This window comes from Canis lupus, chromosome 17 (genome assembly GCF_048164855.1).
Source record: "Canis lupus baileyi chromosome 17, mCanLup2.hap1, whole genome shotgun sequence".
In the NCBI taxonomy this organism is placed as follows: domain Eukaryota; kingdom Metazoa; phylum Chordata; class Mammalia; order Carnivora; family Canidae; genus Canis; species Canis lupus.
Window position 1 is genome coordinate 11456885 of NC_132854.1, and position 19842 is coordinate 11476726.

A 19842-nucleotide genomic window follows, 5' to 3' on the forward strand; every position below is an offset into this window, starting at 1 on the left:
CGCGCGAGGCCCGGCGCCGGAAGGGGCCCGGGCCCTTTGACCCCCCGGGCGCACAGGACGCCGGGAGCGGGCGGAAGGACAGCGCCGAGGCCTGTCGAGGCCCGTCGCGGCCTGTCGCGGCCTGTCCTGGCCCGGAGGCAGCGGCTCTAAGGACGCCGCCCCGGACGAGGGTAGCGGCCGCGTCAAGCAAACGGTGGCCGAGGCGCTCTTTCGCAGGCCCTACCCCGGGGACTTGTACGACCACTGGATGGGACCTAGCAGCTCCCGACCCGGGGCCACCCGCGCCCTCCCTGGGCTGCGGACAAGGGCGTCCTATGGGTAGCGACCCGCGCTGAGGCCCTGGGGGTGGCCTCTATGTAGGTCGGCTTTGCGGACATCCGAGCCTCGTGCCGCCTGTTTTGGGGGAGGGATGTGGATGGGAGCTGCGTCCCCACATCCCTCGCACTGGGGGGGGGGGGTCCGAGGATGCAGAAGACCAGCCTGCGGGGCCCGGGAGGACCGGGAGGAAGGATGAGAAGGGCGGCCGCCGAGCGCGGCCGGAACGGCGCCGGCTGCCGGGCTGCGGGGCGCTGGAAGCACCTGCCTCCGCCCACCTTGACCTACCCTCCCCCCCCCCCCCCCCGCCCCGGCCGCCGCCCCGAGCTCCCGGGCGGCCCTCGCGGAGGTCCCCGGAGGGCCAAACCCGGAACCTCGCGGTCTTTGAGTGTCCTCTGCCGGGGCGGGCGGGGCACCCGGAAACCCTTGACCTAGGCCCGCTCCCCGGGGCGCTGAGAGTTCGACGCTCCCAAGGAGGGGGTCTCCTCGGAGGAATTCCTCTTGCCTCGCTTTCAGACTTGAAAGCCCGGAGGCCGTCGGTTCTGCAAAGAGGAGCGGTCGGGCGCGGGCCAGCAAGCAGCTGATGAAAATAATTGTCCTAGCGCACACAGCCCCGAGCCCAGGGGCGCGTGTGGGCGCGCGCACACACACGCGCACACACACACACACACACACACACACACAACTTGCCTCCTCTAGCCGCCCAACCTTAGTATTCCGGGCATGCGGTTTTCAACAACTTGCTTGACACAATAACAAAGACATTTAAATGCCAGGACGCAGACTTCACTTTTTAACCTGCTGAGAGGAGCTACTTTCAAAGCTTCCCCACCGCGAATAAACTGACAAAAAATATGGGGTGCACTTATAAATTAAACACCTTACCCTCAAAGCGACGTGCGTTAATCAGGTTTCTAAGGCAATAGCCATCTCTGTCTTTTCCTATTCACCCAAATAATGCCACAAGAAGGAACCCCCTTTCACAAGAGAGAGCCAGGAAAAAAAAAAATGAATTATACCCATTGCTAGTAAAAATCATCTTAAATCAATAGAGCACCACTTGAACTTGAGTTTCCATTGTTTCACTGAATCATCAATGTTTTTAATTAAACAGAGCTACCCTTTCTGTTAAAACATTACATAAAAGGGTTAGGTTTCTACTTTTGTTGAGGCAGCTGGCGTTTGTTGGCTGTTGTGTTTGAGCAACAGACTGTTCAATAGAAGCGAGAAATAGCTCAACGCGCTCTTAATAGACCTGTTTCAACAATGTACCTTGAAAAGGAATACATTGTGTTATTGTGTTAGTTTGCTACAAACCTATTAAAAGAAAAATAGCATCCATCAGGTCTAACAAAACGCATTTGTATTATATGTACTTATCTGCTTCAAATACACTTCTTGGCACAATGTCTAGAATTCAACTAGATCATCAAGAGCTGGACAGAATAACACATACCAGTTAGGTAATGATACACGGGCTAAAAATAATAATAAAGGAAGGTCTAAGCAGACGGTAATCGTTATCTTTTGTTTGTTTATCATGAGAAATGCAGGCAAGCCTCCTTCAATTGAAAATACATTGCAAAAGTGCGGATTCTAATGACAATTTTTTTTCTAATGACAATTTTAAAAATATTCCTTAAATTCAAAAATATTCTAGCATGGGAATATTGATTTAAATCACATATTTGGAACGAATCTGATACACTTTTGATAGCAATTTGTTTCATACTAGGATTCAAGGCACAAGTTTCTATGCATTTTTTTAAGCAGAATTAAATAGCGCAAAGAGCCTGGTTCTTTAGGGAAATGCGTGAAACAAACAAATCGAAAGCAAGGGTTCCAGCCAAGAGGTTGGGGAGCAGCGTTGTCTGGCAGTAGGAAAGGAAATGCTTCTTGAAAGTACTCTCTTAAAGATTATTTTTACACCGACTTTATTATATTTTAAACACAAAACGAAATTTGAAGCAAAGAAATAGGAGACTCTGAGTCACATGTGACAGAACCTACGGCATGTTTCAGAGAGGGCTGCCACTTGGACCGCAAACCTTGGAAAAATAGTAGCAAGTGATGACGCTAATTTAATTCCGAGATCCGCTTGACAGCAAACACACCTAAAGTAGCATCTGTCAGAGGAAGATACTTTTGCTTCCACAGAAAGCATTTGATAGGGTTTCCAACCTCAGAGTGCCCAGCATTTAACTTTCAACTGCAAAAATGTTGGGGGCATAAGTGAATAGTAGACTACAAGTGAACTCAATTGTCAAAAATAAGAGAACTTACATAGATTACAATAGCACTCTATGGGCGATATCTATGTTAACAGATAGATGATGCAATACTTTGCCCGATAAAATCAATTATTTTTTACATGTCTGAATTAGTAAATTAGCATGTAAAGATTTAGAAAAATGTCACCCTGAAACTTTTGATGACAGTTTTGCTCTATTGTAAAATAACTATGATAGACTTTTCCAGAAGGCATTTGAAGTCAGATGATCATCGGTATGACTGCTCTCTTCAGTTAAAACATTTTCTTTTCTCAGGAAGGGTGTGTGTATGTATGTAGTAGGAGGTAGTTGAGATGTGTCTGATTTATACTTTAGGACTTTTCATTGATAATACCTCCTCCCTAGTGCAAATCAGTTTTTGACTTAATTCTTTTGGATCTAAAAAAAAAAAAAAAGGAAATGAAATAAAAGATCCCAATTGCATATCATGAAAATAACTCCTCATAACATTGACAGAACAGTTGATATTTTCAAGGTGAGATTTTTATTTTGATGTATCAGATGATTTACCTAGGATGAAAGGAAGTTCACTATAAATTGGTTTGGTCATGATAAGAAATATTGTTACTGAGGCTTTATTTTTTTTTAAATCTTTGAATTTCATTTAGAACTTTTAGAAATATTTTGTGTGTCAGCAGTTAAACTGTCAAGGGGAAAATATTCAGTTCATTTTAATTTGAACAGATAGTTCAGATAAACAATCACCAAAGATATCATTTGAAAACCCAGCGGAGGAAGACATGTATTTTAGAGAAAGATTGTAATCTGATTCCTTGTTTTGTTCTTCATCTTGAAAATCCTTGTTTCTCCACTCTTGCGAAGAATTCTCAATAGTATAATATGTGAGGGCTAGATATTTTTTATTATTTCTCTAAAGTTAAAAAAAATCCAAGTAGTATGTACTGTAATTTATCTCGCCTTAAAGAACAGGAAGAAGAGGATCACATATAGATTATTTTCTATATGCCCTCCAAATTATTTCTAGAAAGAGACTTCTAGCCTAACTCATTATCACTGATATCTAGAAAAGTTTTAACCAATCAAATCATTAAACAGTTTTTTACTGCCGTTGATCTTAAGCAGCACCTAATCTGAAAGATTCTGTAGAGCACATTTTCAAAGCATCAAGTTCTTACAAGTTTCTTGTCTGCCTTGGGCAGGTAAATGAATATCATTTCAGATTTCCTCTTGGCTTCTTTTGCCTTTTAGTTCAGAAGTATGGGAAGTAAGAGAGGTTAAATACTATTTTTTAAACATTTCTGCCACACGCAATTATTTCAATACCCTTCTCTGATGTTGTGTCTGAAAAAGGGGTGGCCGAGCCTGCAGCCCGCAGCGCCAGACATTCAGCCGGATCCACCCCTGGGCACAGTCGTCAGAGGGAAAAGATTCTGCTTCCAAACTTGATTAAAAACAGCCTACCAGTTTCTGCCCCGTTAAAGAACTGCGTGGCTTGAGAAGCTGAGTAAACTGCCTGGGAGAGGAGTGGCTGAGGTCTATATCCCTGTCAGATGGGAATCCAGAGAAGCTTGAAAAAAGCAGCAGATAGTGGGCTGCAGAAGGACAACTTGTCCATCAAAATCTGCAGTTAAAATCCGCTTCACACGATTTAGGTGCTGAAAAACAGTGATTTTACCTTGTAATTTTTCACCTTAATTTTAAGGGAAAAAGGAAACGCATGCACACACCAAAAACCTACCCAGATGCTTGGGAAATGTTGTTTCTGAGTTACTTTTTTTTTTTTTTCCTCCTTCCTGTTGGCAAATACTTCAAAATATCCTCTCCTTTAAGTTATATTCTGGATGATACAATTAAAAGAAAGATACTGAGATAGAAAAACATCCTAGAAATAATGAATGTGTAGGTTTGTGACTAAAATAGATGCCTATCAGTATCTTCTTGAAGATCCGTTGCTGTTGTTGCTTCTGATATTTTTATAGGAAAAACTAAAGACATCCAAACAGGATTCAAATATGAAGAGAAGTGGGAAGTTTCCTGATGTGTTTCAATAATAAAATGAAAATCGAGTCTGTATGTGCCTGTGTGTTCCCCTTCGATTTGAAATTTTATTCCTGAAAGTGCTACAACTTGTTACTTTTTTGTGGGCACAGAAGGAGGAAAAATATGATACATTGGGGGATTTTTCGGCAGAGCTGTGTTTAGTTTTAATTTTCCTGTATTTTAAAATAAACACTTTGACCAAAGCATGTTTGATCTTTGCAAGAAGGAAATATACATTGTGGAGGAATGTGCAGTGGTTGGGTATGAAAATGGGGTTGTGACTCACAGCTGCAGGCTGAAAAAAAAGGCGTCGTGGTGTCAGCCAGAGGTGTTCAGTCTAATAATTCAAGCTGTAAACTGTATCCCCTAAAATTACCTACATAATAAATCATTGTGTGAAGAAAAAAAGTTTGAACTGAAAAGTGTAAGTGAAACAGAATCCTCAGGAGACTTCAATGCTGGGAGCTATTGACAATGATGTAAAATACAGTTTATTTTGTACCAAACTTTGAAGATCAAAATAATACTGGAAATTATTCTAATACAGCTGGGGGTTTTGTGTGTGTGTGTGTGTGTGTGTTGTTTTGGTTGGTTTTGGTTTTGCCTTGAGTTGCATAATCTGTTTCAGAAATCGGGTTTGCTTTTTTTTTTTTTTTTCTCTCTCTCTCTCCTGATCATACAGCCGAAACTCTTTTATGGGATTTACAGTCAATTTATATATTTTCAAGGGAAAAATCAATTCAAGAATGAATCTATTTTAAGAAAGACAGTATAACCAAGTTATCAAATGCATATTAAGAATGGAGGCAGAAATGTTTCTGGAAATTCCCTCAGGTTCCTGTCTCAGATTTCACTGTTGCTTACAGGTACCAAAGAAAACACTGCAATTATGTAAACTGATGAATTAGCCTGCCTGAGAATTCACTGCTAGATTGAAACGCTTAGACACTGCGGTTGGCAAAGCCAGTGTCAAATCCTGGAGACTCGAGAAACGGGAACGTTTGGGGATGGAATACACCCGTCTGGAGTAGAAAGGAGCTCAGTGCCTGGAGAAAAGATGCGATCGTCAAGAGGAAGTTTAAAGGCCAAGAACACACGAAGTCTTGGAAACAATAAGGGTGAGGAAGTCAAGAAGCAGACTCGCCAAAGCCACATTGAAACAATTTATTTTATAGGATCCCCTACATTTCCAGAATTAGTGAGCAGAAGAAGCGCCCTGCTGGGAACGCGGGCTGTGGGCTCTCGCGCACACACGGGCACAGGGGAAGGGATGAAGTCAAGTTGACGCGGGTCTCTTTCGCCTGGGCATTTCAAATGAAAGTATAAGAAGGAGGGCGGGGAGAGAAGGAGACAAAACGAAGCTCGAAATGACGACTCCGAAGTCTGCAGTAAAGATTAACTGGAAAAAGGAAGTCGACAGCAATTAAAACTCCTACCCTGGCTCATTAGTATTCATGACCGAATGTCCAGCTTTTCTGTTTATCTTTCTCCCGAGATCAATATCGGGGCAGCGCGGGCCTGGGAGGAGCCCAAGCCCGGCCCTGCGTGCGCCTGACCTCTCGCGCCCTCCCTACAGGTCAGAGCATCTTCAGAACCGCCGGGCCAACGCCGCGCCCAGGATCATTAAAGCCACCATTCATTCATCTGCCGGCGGGGAGGGGGAGGGGGAACAGGCCTGGGCTGGGGGGATGGGGTGGGGGCGTCGGGCAAACAGACCCAGACGACTCCAAAGAGTTTCGAGAAACCACACTCCGCCACACCAACCACTGTGGGCCCAGTGGGCCAAGAGAAAGAAAAGAAAAAGAACGAACCGTGCGCGTTTGCTGCGAGAGGCCCAGCGCGGCTTCTGGCCAAGCAGTCGCTGGCTCGGCGTGGTTCCAGACCCAGGATGGGGGGGATGGGGGGAGACAACCTAAGAACCCCTTCCGCACCCTCCCCCATGAAGGACCCCACGCCCACTCCCAGCCCGGCGCGGTCTGTATCCGCCCCAGGCCTCCGTCGGCCTCTGAGGAGCAACCCAGTCAGGGAGCGTTAACTAGGATGATTATCTTTGACATTATTAACATTATTATTATTTCTACCCCCAACCTCTCTGGCGGCGTTGAGCCCTGTTCTGCTCCCCTGGGCCACCAGGTTTGGCCTCGGGGACAGAAAAATACTGGCTTCAGGGGGTTAGGAAAAGAAGAGGCTAAATAAAGGCGGAGGTTGGAAAGGAGCGAGGGTTAGAAAACTCTTTCCCTCCCTTCTGGTTTAGCTGAGAGGTGAGGAAGCGACCTTCCCGCCCGCGCACTCGGGGGTGGGGGGGTGGGGGGAGCGGACAGTCGGGCCTGTCACCTTCCCCGCGGAGTGAGCCTGAAGGATCGGGCCTGGGTGCGGGGGATCCCCCGCCCAACTTGGAAGTGCGGGCCTGAGCCTTGGAATTAAGGCCCAGGCAGTAAGACTCTCAAAACCCAAGTTGGATGGAGAGTTCAGGGCAGGCCGGGCCCTTTAGGAGGGAGGCCGTAGGGGGTGGGGTAGCCGAGAAAGAGTGGACGGGTGAGAGGATCATCTCTTGCTGGGATTGCTTCCATGCGCCCCCAATCTCTGCAGCTCCGGTCTATCCCATGCACGAGAGTGGGTGGCTGGGGGTTGCCGAAGGAGACGAGCATGTGAGTGCATGTGTGTATGTGTGTATGTTGACCGTGGAGAGAGATTGTGAGAGAGAACTGTGTGGATGGGGGGGGGGGGGTGGTGTCTGTGTGCAGCACTCAAGTGAATGCGGTGCCCCCAGCTCTGGCCTGGTGGCTGCGCTGAGCCTTAACCCGAATGACCCGGCAGGCAGGATGCGGGATGCGGGACCAAGGACAGGATGCAAGGCCCCCCGGAGACGAAGCGAGGTGTCACCTCTTGAAAAGCTCGTTGAGGGGATCCCTGGGTGGCTCAGCGGTTTAGTCTGCCTCCAGCCCAGGGAGTGATCCTGGAGTCTCAGGATCGAGTCCTGCATCGGGCTCCCTGCATGGAGCCTGCTTCGTCCTTTGCCTGTGCCTGTGCCTGTGTGTGTGTGTGTGTGTGTGTGTGTATCTCATGAATAAATAAGTAAAATCTTAAAAAAAAAATTCGTTGAGCCTTGGGAACAAAAGGAAAGGTGCAAGTGCGAGGAGTGGCCCCAGGACCCACCGTCCGGGGGACCCGGCCCTGAGGGGCGGGGCGGGAGTGGGAGGACCCTGGCTCCGCGCGCCCTGAGGGCGATCTGGGCCGCGGAGGAGCAGGGGCGGAGCCGGGCGTGGACTCTGCGGCCCCTGTAGCCCCACAGCCTTGACCGTGAACTCCAACCCAACTCCAACCCTCGGGCTGCCCTGGTTATGGTTTACAGAAGTTCTCATTCGCAACACCCTGTTGAAACTGCCAAGGCTGCCTTTACTTTCACAGGATCCCAGAGGGACGACCTGAGGGTTTATGCCCCATCACTGGACCCAGTCTAAAAGGATCTAGATTCTTCCCTAAAACAAAACCCCCCCTCAGCAATCTGTTGGGAGCTTAGGGAGGGGGGTGAGCGAGGAGGGCAACGCGTCTCCAGCCCTGTTTTAAGCTGCCAGTTAAAAATAGAAAACGTTTATTGCGTTCTGCTAGGGGTAGCAGTTGGCCGAGGAGCTCCAAGTTTCTATGGAACCAAAGCGATATCAGACTATATAATCAATCCTCAAGTATTTATTGAACGTGTATTGTGCATCGCTTTCCGGTCTGTTTAAGTAAAAAGGCATCCAAGGGTTCAACCAAGTCTTGATGAGGTATTATTTTGAGGCCTTTATTGCTTAGCTTTTGGACACAGGCCTAGGGGGCCCTTTGGGTTATATCCGTGGGGTGATAGAGGGGAGGGCTGGACCCCAGTCCCAAATGAGTACTTGGTGGGCCCCTGCGTGTCCAGGTGTACTACTGGTGTGCTCACCAGGGACCCACCAGAAGACACCTCCCCCCCCCCCATCAGGCCTGCCTACTCAGCAGGCTACTGATCCCTTGGAAAACCCAGGCCTTCCTGGTCACACCTGGAATTCGAGAGAACAGCCCAATGTACAGGGAAACTCCGAAAGTCCAGTCCAGCCTGTAATCTGTCCTAATCTCACAGTTTTGTGCAGAAAATGCACCATTTGATACTGAAAACATCCGTCTGAAAAAGACAAAAGGGGCAGGGGGTAGGGAGGAGGAGGAAGAGAGAAGGTGCCCGCAAAAGGAAAGAGGCTGTGACAGCGGGACGGGGTGTGCAGGGCCCGAGACCTGTTTCCTCTCCTCCCATCCCACCGGGCCTCGACCTTAGCAGCCTCCCCTTGCTCAGGCCCAGAGCAGAATCAACACGGCCTCTGCTCCAGGAGTGACCTCCTCCCCGCCTGGGACTTGGGGGACTTCACTGAACCGGGAGGAGCTGATACCGATGCCAGTTATCATTGTGATCATTAATAATGCAGTGAGGATCATGATAATTAATAATAATAATGATGGGCCTCCCAAGGGGGCTCCAGCTGCCTCCGGATAAAGCGGCTCTTGCATGAGGGGAGGTATTTGGTGGTGGACGGAGCGGCGCGCATCTGGAGCGAGCTTGGGCGCCCTGAAGTTCAAGTTGATGGCAGTGACCGGCACAAACAGTCCTCGGGCGGGCGGAGGCAGCCGAGCCTCCCCGCAACTCTGGCTCCCCGAGGGAAGCGAAGATGGGCTTCGGTTTTGTAGCCCTGGAGTCCAGAAGAGGGCAGGTTAGAATTCAGGTCGGTGCAGGCAGTGGGCAGACACGCGCGCGCCCCCCACCCCCGGGCCTGGCGCCGTTTGCGACGCAGAGTCTTGCACCGCCAGCCCCCCTCGCGCTTTCCAACTTGAGCAGTTCTGACGCCTTCGACCACTTTTGCCATCTCCGCCTCCCCCCGCCATCCTGTCCCCGGGCTTCGAGGGGCCGGAGCGAGAGGCGTGGAGCGGAGCACACCATCGGGTCGGTGCCTAGTGTGGACAAAGCGCTGGGGCGCCAGGCCCTGGGGACAGGAGCCATTTTGCGGGAGAGCCGCTCCCACTCGCTCCTCGCGTCCTAGGGAGGACTAGGTACCCGCTCCCAGGCTGCGATCTCCCTTCGCACGCCAGGAGCCTTCCCTTTTTATCTCAAGCTGAAAACTAGGATGAGCGCCCCGGGCCTGCAGGGCCCCCCGGTAGCTCTCCGACATTCAGCGCTGGAAAGCCAGCCAAGCCAACTCAAGACTGTGAGAGCCACTGCCTCTTGTTGCGCAGTTCCTTCTGCTGCTGCCAAATGAGAAGAAAAGCCCCAAGCCTTGACCTGATACTAAAAGTTGCCTACCTCCCTCCATTCCACCCTTCTCTTTAGATTTGGGAAGATGTCTCAAAGCCAATAATTTCCACCAAAAACAAAAACAAAAACAAAAAAAACAAAAAAAAAACACGTTTAACACATTTAGGATAGACTATCTCTTTCTTGCCCAAGTGATGATAAATATTTCATCCAATTCCTTCACCCTTCCCCTGGAGGGGGGTCCCCCCAGGTGGGGAGTGGGAGGTTGGGGTTGAAAAACTAAACACTTTCCTCATAGCTTATAATGTGTTCAATGAAATCTTCCAAGGATCAGTAACATATGCCAATTATTTTAATAATTCTCCTTAATATTATTAGGGGTTATAAATTTGACTTTAATAGGGGGCTGATTGCTTCAGGAGCTGGTGTTTGGGCAGTTGGTTGGGCCACTGGAGAGGGCTAGCCAGGTGTCTGTCACCCTCTGGGACACACACACACACACACACACACACACACACCAGGCTGGAGTCTTTCCCTCCCCTTTGGATAGGTGGTCTCGGGGAGGTCAGGGTTGCCCTTCTCTTCAAGCGGCCCTCTGGCCTAGCCTGCCTGGCCCTACAGCTCAGTGGACTGCAGAAAGAAGGAGACAGAAGCAGCTGTCTCTGAAGCAGCCACCCGCGCCCTGGGTCTCCCCCCGCAGAGTCCGGAGAGCCCACTGGGCCATCCTCGGGAGGTGTCGCTGCTGGTACTCTCTCAGAATATCTACTCAGTACCGGGTGGTGTGTGTGTGTGTGGTGGGGGGTGACTCAGGGTCTGCCAGGGACTCTAGAGGATACTCAGGAAGAGATGAGAGGTTTTTGAGTTCTCAGGGATTTCAAAATAATTTCCCCCGTTCCCACCCTTTGATTATTAAAATTATCTTTACCTTCTTCCTTAGAGCATCTTTGAAATTTGATCAATTGTTTTCAGGGGAGGGGAGTGAAGCTGCAAACCTTATACACAAACTGGTGGTTGGGGCTCTGCCTCACTTCCACCTGACCATTTGAGTCTTTATCTTATTCGGTTTTACTGAATTCTTAAAGAGATTCTCTTGTTTGGGGCCAATAGTTTGTTGCTTTCTGAAATTTAAATGTACTATCTCCTTTTCCTGAACATCCTAGTTATGGGTGGTGCAGCAGTTGTGCAGATAAGCAGAATTTGAGCTGGCTCTCTAAAATTTCAAGAAAAAAAACTTGGTAGAAAAGGGCCCTTAAACTACAATCACTGGACCAAGTTCAAAAACAAAGTACTCAACTCAGTTTTAAATGTGCAATTAAAAATAACTGTACCTCAGCTTTTCAGAGGGAGGGAGAGGAAAGGGGGCAGGGAAGAAGGGGAAACAAAGAATAAGGAAATGTTTAGTGCTCTTAAATCCAGTCCAAATAGCTGAAAGAAAGGCATTCCCTCAGATAATGGAGCCATTAGAAACTCTGAAGGTTCCTGCCGCCATTCCTCACAGGGCCTTTCCAAAAATTTAATTCACTCTCAGCCACAAACAAAGGACGTAGAAAATAATTTTGAGACTTTCTGCCAAAGGGGCAGTTTGGCCTGGTTTCTATGCATACATACACCTTCCTCCCCAGGATGCAAGGTGGTACCTCCCATTCATTTAGGCAGCTGAGCCATACCCACATCAACCCTCAGCTGTCCCCTTCCCCTTGTCTTTAATAACTTTGCTAGAAAAAAAAAATAGTATGTTCATGCAGTTTCAACACATTTTATTATATTTCTGTATGCATTACTCTCAAAACATATCACGAGAAATGATCAAACCACTTAAAACCTTCAAATAAAAAATCTGAAACAGTTTATGCCCACAATTGTACATATTTATAGTTAAGAAACATTCTTTATAAATATTGTTTCCTCTGTAGCAAGTTAATACCATAATTTAATTACAAATGGATAAATATGGTAACGGGTATTTACAGAAGGAAGGGTGTTATGACGGAAAAGCTAACGGCACAACGTTTATTTTCCCCCACAATCTTTCATACAGGAACTAACGAATTGAACTTGCAAAAGCACTAAAACATCACATGTAAACCCAGCTAACAGAAAAAAATACATTCACAAGCATTGGTGGTGGTGGTGGTGGTGGTGGTGGTGTACATGTGTGCTGTGGATCAACGTGTTGAAGAAACAGAAGGGAGACTTTGGCACGGCTCGGTTTTTTCCAGTCTATAGTTGCATGAAGTTTACAATCAAGTTGCCTCATGAAAAGGAACACAATATTCAATACCACAATACAAAATAAACCATTTTCTTCCACATTACTTAAAAAGAAACCGGGTAAACTAAAAAGAGAAAAGAAATAGCCCATCACTTGAGGAAGGGAAGGGAAGAAAGGCAGGAAGGAACGCAGTCCGGAGAGTTACAAATGGACAAACTTCTATACACCAAGAAGCCATTAAAACCACCTTGGAGAAGGAAGGAGTTCACTATGTACAGTTTGTCAGAAGACTGGGAACTGGGTGAGAAGGAAAGAGGACACGGGGGCAGGGGGGAGAGGATGGGGGTTTGGTTCAATATTTTTTATGGGTTTTTTTATTTTTTATTTTTTTATTTATTTTGTTTTCAGCTTCTGAGACTCCGGAAGGGATATTTTTGCTTTTCATGCCTAGATTATTATTATTTTTTTTTTTTAAAAAAAACGTTTAAAAATCCTTCTGCTGGTAAAATCATTTTCATCATCATAAAAATCAGATTCATAATTTTAACAACACATCACAGGGTGCCCTTGGCGCTGGCCACCGGGAGGGAGGGCTGCGCCAGGGTAGGGGACTGGGGGAGGGAGAGAGGCCCCCGCCTCTCACACGTACCATTCATTGAAGTTGGAGGAGAGGCCGCTGTGGCCCCCGGCCGTCCCGCTGCCCCCGCCGGAGCCGCCGCCGCCCCCGCCGCCCGCCCCGCCGCCGCCGCCCCCGCCGCCGGAGCCGCCGCCCGCGCCGCCGCCGCCGCCGCCCGATCCTCCTCCGCCCCGGTGCACCGCGGACACGGCCGCCGCCGCCGCCGCCGCCGCCGCCGCCGCTGCCGCCGCCGCAGCCGGGGAGAGGTTAGAGCTGCTCTGGGGCTCGGCGCTGGGGGACACCAGCCCCGGGGGCGTGGACGACTCGTAGCCAGAGCTGGCGGCCGGGGAGGACTCGGAGCCCTGCGGGGAGGACTCATGGACCTGCAAGACAAAAGCCGGGAGGGGAGACCAAAGGGGACTGGGTGTGAGTGCAGCTGCTGTGGGGCCGGGCTCCCGGGGGGGGGCACGCCCAGAAATGCCCTCCTCCCGGCACCGGGGAACCCTGGCCTGCCCAGGCTGGTAAGGGTTGTCCAGGCCGGACGGGCACCGCGGGCCAGCCACCTCGCACTCCTCCCGGCCTCCCCGGTGGTACCTTCATGTGTTTCCGCAGCGAGCTGGGGTGCGTGTAGGACTTGTCGCACATCTTGCACAGATAGGGCTTGTCGGAGGTGTGGACGTGCATGTGCTTCTTCCTGTCGCTGCTGTTGGCGAAGCGCCGGTCACAGCCCTCGAACTCACACTGGAACGGCTTCTCCCCTGTGGATAGAAACACTGGCGCAGGCTGCCCACACCCAGGGCTTCCCAGAGCCCCCACCCACCCCGGAGGGAGCAAGGCCGCTGCAAGGCGAACCAGAAGGGCCTGGGTCCCTTAACAGGTCGGATCGCCTCTGCCACAGAACTAAGATGAAATTAACCGCCTTCCCACCTGACAGTCCTGCTCATTTATTTCATATTTTAATTTTCTTCTAGACTGACACCCATTTCCTCAGATTTGTAATGAATTTGGGGTAGAACCCGGCCCTGCCCACCTTTCTATAGGACTCCTTGGATTCGCAGCTTCTAACAAATTGGTCTCGCCATGGAGAAGCTGTTATTATGACAAAATATTTAGGGCATTATCAAAATCACACAGGCGGCTGGGCTGCTGTCGGTTTGTCTCTGGAGCCAGTAGGCAATTACATTTGGAGTTGCTATGTTGTTTGGGGACGGGGCTGTGGATCGTAACTGAGCCAGTATTTTTCATCCAAAATTCTGCAAATTAAATAAACCATTATTCTAGTCTCTCTTCTAGTCATTTTAAAAGAAGTCGAGGGTTGGGGGGAAGGTAAATATTAGGGATAAGACAAGCATCTAGCGATGGCAGAGGCACAGGCTGGGCAGTGGGGGGTAGGGGGGGCGTCAGCAAAGCCTTTCAAAATCTCCCTGTTTAATTTTCTGGCGGTCCCTGCATCCTGTTGCCAGAATTCCAAATGCTTGGAGTCATTTAGAGGTGTGAGAACTCAAACATCATTCCTCTTGGAAAGGGGACCATTTAACGTTAAATTCCATTAACACCTAAATTGTTTTTTAAAGACATCCGCTCAGACACAGGACTCGAAAGCATTTCATGCAAATAAATTTCTCAAATTTTAAACCTTGTTAAAAGCTTGTCTCGCACCTCGGCTCCCTCCCTTCCCGGAAGAGAACAATAGGCCGCTGGCTCATCCCCACTTCGGAGTAAATATTGACGGGGGAAGTTGCTAAAACATTTGGCTTTCTTTTAGGAGATCGTCTGGCACGATTTTGGCTGGGACCTGGTCAGAGATGAATAATCTATGAGTCGAGAGGCGCGTTCTGCAGCTCCCTCTTCTCACGCGATTACGCCCCGGGGCTCTGCTGCCCCAGGGTTTTTTCTCTGACCGGGTTGTTGGTCCAAGTTTGGAATTGAAAACCCTCTGGTGCCCATTAGAGAATTTCACAAACTACTGCGAACCCACCGTAAAGCCCTGCGACCTACCTCGAAATGGGCTTAAAAAAAAAAAAAAAACAAACAAACAAAAAAAAAAACAAAAAACTTTCTTTTTTTTCTTTTTTTTTAAACGAGAAATGCTTCGGCTCACACCAGACTAATTTAATGGGAAGAGTCCCTGGAAGGACTTTTGGACCGCGAGTAAAAGAAGTGGGAAAACACACAAGCCACCCAAACACAGACACACAGCCGGAGCAGAAAAGCACATCCAGACAAGCTGGCAAAATCCTCTCTAGGCTCAATTCCCGGGCACCGAGTTGGAGAGCAGTTTTATTTTGTACGTTCTATTTAGATCGGAAATTATTAACTGGGGCTGAGCAAACGAAGCAATTGCATCACCCAAAGCGTACATTTGATGTTACACCGATCATTTTAAACGCAATTTCCGTACATGGAAAAACCCAGCCCGATAATATTCTTTCATTCTCCAACAAAAACAAGCCGCTGGCTGTCTCGCACACACAAAAACCCCTCCTATCCCAGAGCAGGAGCTGGCGGTCTGCGCGTTTCTCCCAGCCAACCAACCACAGCCTCTCCTCTCTGCGCCCCATCCCTGTCCCAGCCCGCAGTTACCTGTGTGGGTCCTTTTGTGGATCTTGAGGTTCTCGGAGCGCGCGAAGACCTTGCCGCAGCCCGGGAACGGGCAGGGGAAGGGCTTCTCGCCCGTGTGCACGCGGATGTGGTTGACCAGTTTGTATTTGGCCTTGAAGGGCTTGCCCTCGCGCGGACACTCCTCCCAGAAGCAGACGTGGTTGCTCTGCTCCGGGCCGCCGACGTGCTCCACGGAAACGTGGGTCACCAGCTCGTGCATGGTGCTGAAAGTTTTGTTGCAGCTCTTCTTGGGGTTGCTCAGCTGCTCGGGGTCGATCCACTTGCAGATGAGCTCCTGCTTGATGCACTGCTGCCGCATGTAGCGGAAAAAGGCACCGGGGTGGTGGTGGTGGTGGTGGTGGTGGGCCGCGGCCGCTGCCATGTTCATACCCATGTTCATATTCATGGGACCATACTGGTTGTGGAGCTGCGCCGCCGAGTAGGGGTCGGTCCGCGGGCTGGCCACCTGGCGGTACTGCTCCGAGCGCCCGAACACCTCGCCGGGCAGCCCCAGGCGCATCTGCCCGTTGAGCACATTCTGCGAGCCGTGCGGCCCGTGCTGCTCCGGGAGGCCGGGGAAGAGGAGGTGGCCCTGCGCGTCCGAGTGCGCGTGGTGCAGGCCGCTCGCTCCTGGCCCAAACAGCCCGTGCTGCCCGCCGCCCGGCGCCGAGTCCCCGAAGCCGCGGCTGCGGAACAGGAAGTCCCGGGTGGAGTTGAAAGGCGGCCCAGAGTAGGAGCCGACGTGCGCCGCATGGGGCCCGAGAGCGGCGGCTGCGGCGGCAGCCGCGGCAGAGCCGGGGTAGGCGCCGGGGCCCTGCGACGTGAACGCCGAGCTCTGGCCGGGGGACAGCTCGTGCGCGCCTGGGTTGAGCTTGAAGGCGCCCATGTGCGCGGCCGCCGAGTCCACGAAGCCGTTCTGCGCCGCAGCCAGGCTCAGTTCGCGGTCCTGCATCTCGGCAGCCGCCGCCGCCGCCGCCGCGGCCGAGTGGTGATGGTGGCGCGCGAAGCTGCCCACCCCGATGGCCGGGAACTGCGGCCCCGCGTCCAAGAGCATGGCCAGCGCGCCCGCCCGCCCCGCCGGCCCCGGCGAGCCCCGCGCCTCCTCGCTCCCACTCCCGCCCCGCGCGCGGCGCGTCCGGCGGCCGCCCGGCTCCGAGCGCAGGCGGCGGAGTCGGTGGCGGCTTCAGCCCGCGGAGCCGCGCTCCTGCGCCCGCCGCCTCCGCCGCCGCCGCCGCCTGGATCTGCCTCGGGCGGCCGGGCGCGGAGCGAAGGCGCGGAGAGGAAGAGGAGGAGGAGGCGGCGGCAGAGGAGGCGCGGGAGGAGGAGGAGGAGGAGGTGGAGGAGGAGAAGAGTCCAAAGCCAGGCGGAGAACCAAAGTGTATTAAAGGAGCTGCGGCGGGGGCGGGCGGGCAGGGCAGGGGAGGGCGGGCGGGAGGAGGGAGCGGGAGGGAGGTGTGGGGAGCAGAGTGGAGAGGGGGGCCGAGGGGGGCGAGCGCAGCGCCGCGGCCCCCACCCCAGCGCGCACCCGCGCGCGCACGCACACACTCACTCGCTCGCAAGCCCCGCGGACCCGGGGCCCGGCAGCGCCGAGCGGCGCCCGCAGAATGGAGTCACGGCAGCGGCGGGGCCACGGTGCCCGAGCGCGGTGGCCGTGCACCGGCCAGGCAGGCGCGCGAGGAGGGGACGCAGGCGAGCTCCGCGCGGGGCGCCCCGGCCCAGCGCGCCCACGGCTCCACCTGACGGCGGCGGGGGCCCTGGGGCGGCGGGCGGAGGCCGGGCGCCCTCTCCCAGGCGCGCCGGGTCGGCCGCTCCCTCCCCCGCGGCCCTACTCGCGCCGCCCCGCGCGCGGCCGGTATTGTTCCGCGCCGCGGCCGCGGTGTTTAGCCCTCCGCGTCCTCCGCGCTTGGCATTGGCTGTGCTTCGCGTAGTAAACTTGCGGCAGCCACGAATTCCCCCAGATGAAGGAGGCTGCCGCGCCGCTCCCTCTTTCTTTAAGTTGTGCGGGAGGAGGAGGCGGGGGAGGAGGAGAGAGGGGGGATGTGGGAGGGGAGAAGGCTTGCAGAGGGAGGGGAGGAGGGGAGGCTAGGCTGAAAAACAATAACAACAATAAAAAAGTAATCTCCAGCTCTCTCGCTGCCCTCGCCGCCGCTCGCCGGGCGGCCACAGGCGCCGGACCCCGAGCGGGCAGCCGCGCTCTCGAGGACCGACCGGAGTCCGAGACCCGAGCGAGTGCGAAGAGGCCAAAGCAGGTCCCTCCCCACTTTTGGGCTGCGCTGGGCTCCGCGGTCCACCTCCGCCTCTGCTTATTTCGGTGGGCGCTGCAGCAGGCGCCGCAGCCTTTTATTTATTTATTTATTTTTAATTTTTTGTCTCCTCCTTTTCCTTTCCTCTCCCCCGCTCGCCCCCGCTTCTCCCGCCCCGGCCTCCCTCCCCTCCCCTCCGTCCCCTCCCTCCCCTCCCCTCCGTCCCCCTCCCCCCGCTCCCCGCTCCCCGCTCCCCCTCCCGCTCCCCCTCCCGCTCTCCCTCCCGCTCCAGGCCGGGACTCCCGGTCACACCGCCCCTTTAACGGCGGCTCCCGCCCCGCCCGCCCTTCCGTCGTCGCCATTGGCCGCCGAGGCCCCGTCAATCCGGCGCCCCCGCCCCGCGGCTGGCCTGCCCCTCCTCCCCGGCTCTCCCGGAGCTCCCCGCTGCCCCCGCAGCCGCGGCTCCCGCGGACCGTCGCAGCCAGCCCGGCCTGCCGGCGGCTCCTCGCCCGCGCGCCCGGCGCCGCGCCTCCCCTCCGCGGCCGGCTGCGGCTCTCCCCGGAGCCGGGAGGGCCGCGTGTCGCCGGTCCGCGCCGCGGGGTCACCGTGCCCTTGGCTGGGTCCAGAGGAGACTGCACCCCGCACTCGAGCCCTTCTGCAGAGGCCACCGGCTCCCGGGTACCCGAGCCAGCCCCGGCGGGCTCCGAAAGGGCAGCCGCGGTCACACGCGCACTCGGCTAGCGACCGGGCGCGCCGGGCGGGAGGTGGCCGGAGCCGGGATCCGACAGGCCCCGGGCGCAGTCGGGAGCACGCGGCGGGGAGCGGCCCGGGGACAGGTCCCCGGGAGCGAGTGGCACGCCCTGCCTGCTCCCTCCCCCCTTTAAACTTACTCTGTGGCATCGAAAGCACGGGGGCCGGATGGCGGGCCTAGGGGAAGCCAGACTTGCCCCTGCCCCCCGCCCTCCGGACCCTCACCCAGACACCGCCCCCCGCCCTGGCGCTGGCCCCGCTCGCAGCTCCGCGCGCTTCGCTCCCCCCGCGGCTCGCGTCCTGCTCCGGTTACAGCAGTAAACACTGGGCAGCGGCCCCCGTGACGGAGGGGGTGGACTGGAAGCCCTTTAAAGACAGTGTGGTCCTGGAGGTGGATGCCCAGATGCCCCGGCCGCTGCTACGGTGGGGTGGGAAGTATGGGGACGCCGGAGGCGCGCGGCGAAGCAAGGCTCAGGCTGGAGCTTGGCTGAGGGTCAGGCGCAGGGCCCCCAGAGAAGAAACCTCCAGACTGTAGGGCTGAAACCTTCTAGAAGATATTTATCACTCCTTCTGCGGGAGCTGGGAACGCCCGACCCCACCTTCGGGCGGTGGCGGGACCCGGCGGGACCCAGGGCCCTTCCAGGCCCGCCCAGCGGCCCTGGGGCTACAGCCGCCCCCCGGGCTCCTGGTCGGCCGTTGGGGACTTTTCCCGTCCCGCCGCGGAACGCTTGCGCTCGGAGGTAACCGGAGAGGGTTCGCCGGGCCGGGAGGCTGCAGAGGTGTGAATGAAAGGCCTCAAGCCAGCGCCTTTCTTCGCCCAGCTCGCTAGAGAACTGCTTTTATTTACAAATCTCTTCGAGTTGAAATAAAATTCAAAGAATAGAAAAGAATCGACATGCATTTGCAATTTTCATGGTGAAATGGAATCAACAAAAACGCGGGAAGACAACTCCGGCTCGCTATTGCCGGGAAAACCTGGTCTCTCTACCGCCGGCGCCGCCGGCAGCCAGCCACTCCCGGCTTCAGCGGCTCTCTGAAGGTCGGAGCTGGCCGAAGCCCCTTGCTTACAGATGTCCTGTGCCCTCCCGATGTCCCCACCCAGTTGCGGTTGGAGGGGGGCAAGAAGGAGGGAGGCTGGGTCATCTTGTCTGAAAGCCCGAGATTTTTGTCTGAAAGCTGAAGATCCTCGCCTTACCTGAAAGGAGGAAATGTTCCTCATTTCCACACACCTCTCTGTTGGAGGGAGGGGAAGCAGATGCTAAACTGCCCCCTAAGCAGAGAGGGCATTGAGAGAGAGAGAGAGAGAGAGAGAGATCTCCAAGGAGAAAGGCTGCCTCTGGACATTGAATCAATAAAAAGATTGCCCACAGCACAGCCTTTACACTTGCTTACTTTCTTCATTAATTTCTATGGGGGTGGGAGTAACTGGAAAAGCCTACTCCAAAAATATTTACTAAATAAAGTATTTTCTTAGAGATTGGTCGTGAAAATAGCAGACCTGCACATCTAAAAACCTCACTTCCCCCCTTTTATCAAGGCACCAGACTTCAAGT

General features: G+C 53.4%; 1 protein-coding gene across 2 annotated transcripts; it reads right to left on the reverse strand.

The window, feature by feature from the left end:
- Positions 1-11607: 11607 nt before the first annotated feature.
- On the reverse strand, positions 11608-16699 carry ZIC2 (Zic family member 2). 2 transcript variants are annotated; one of them, XM_072782496.1, is made up of 3 exons: positions 15279-16696; positions 13290-13453; positions 11608-13078 (listed from the first exon to the last, which is right to left on the reverse strand). In XM_072782496.1, the coding sequence occupies exons 1-3, from the start codon at positions 16348-16350 to the stop codon at positions 12719-12721; spliced, it is 1596 nt and encodes a 531-aa protein (XP_072638597.1). In that variant the 5' UTR covers positions 16351-16696; the 3' UTR covers positions 11608-12718. The 2 variants fall into 2 exon arrangements, with proteins under 2 accessions (XP_072638597.1, XP_072638598.1); XM_072782497.1 differs by having other exon boundaries at positions 12939-13115; positions 15279-16699.
- Between the last annotated feature and the right edge of the window lie 3143 nt (positions 16700-19842).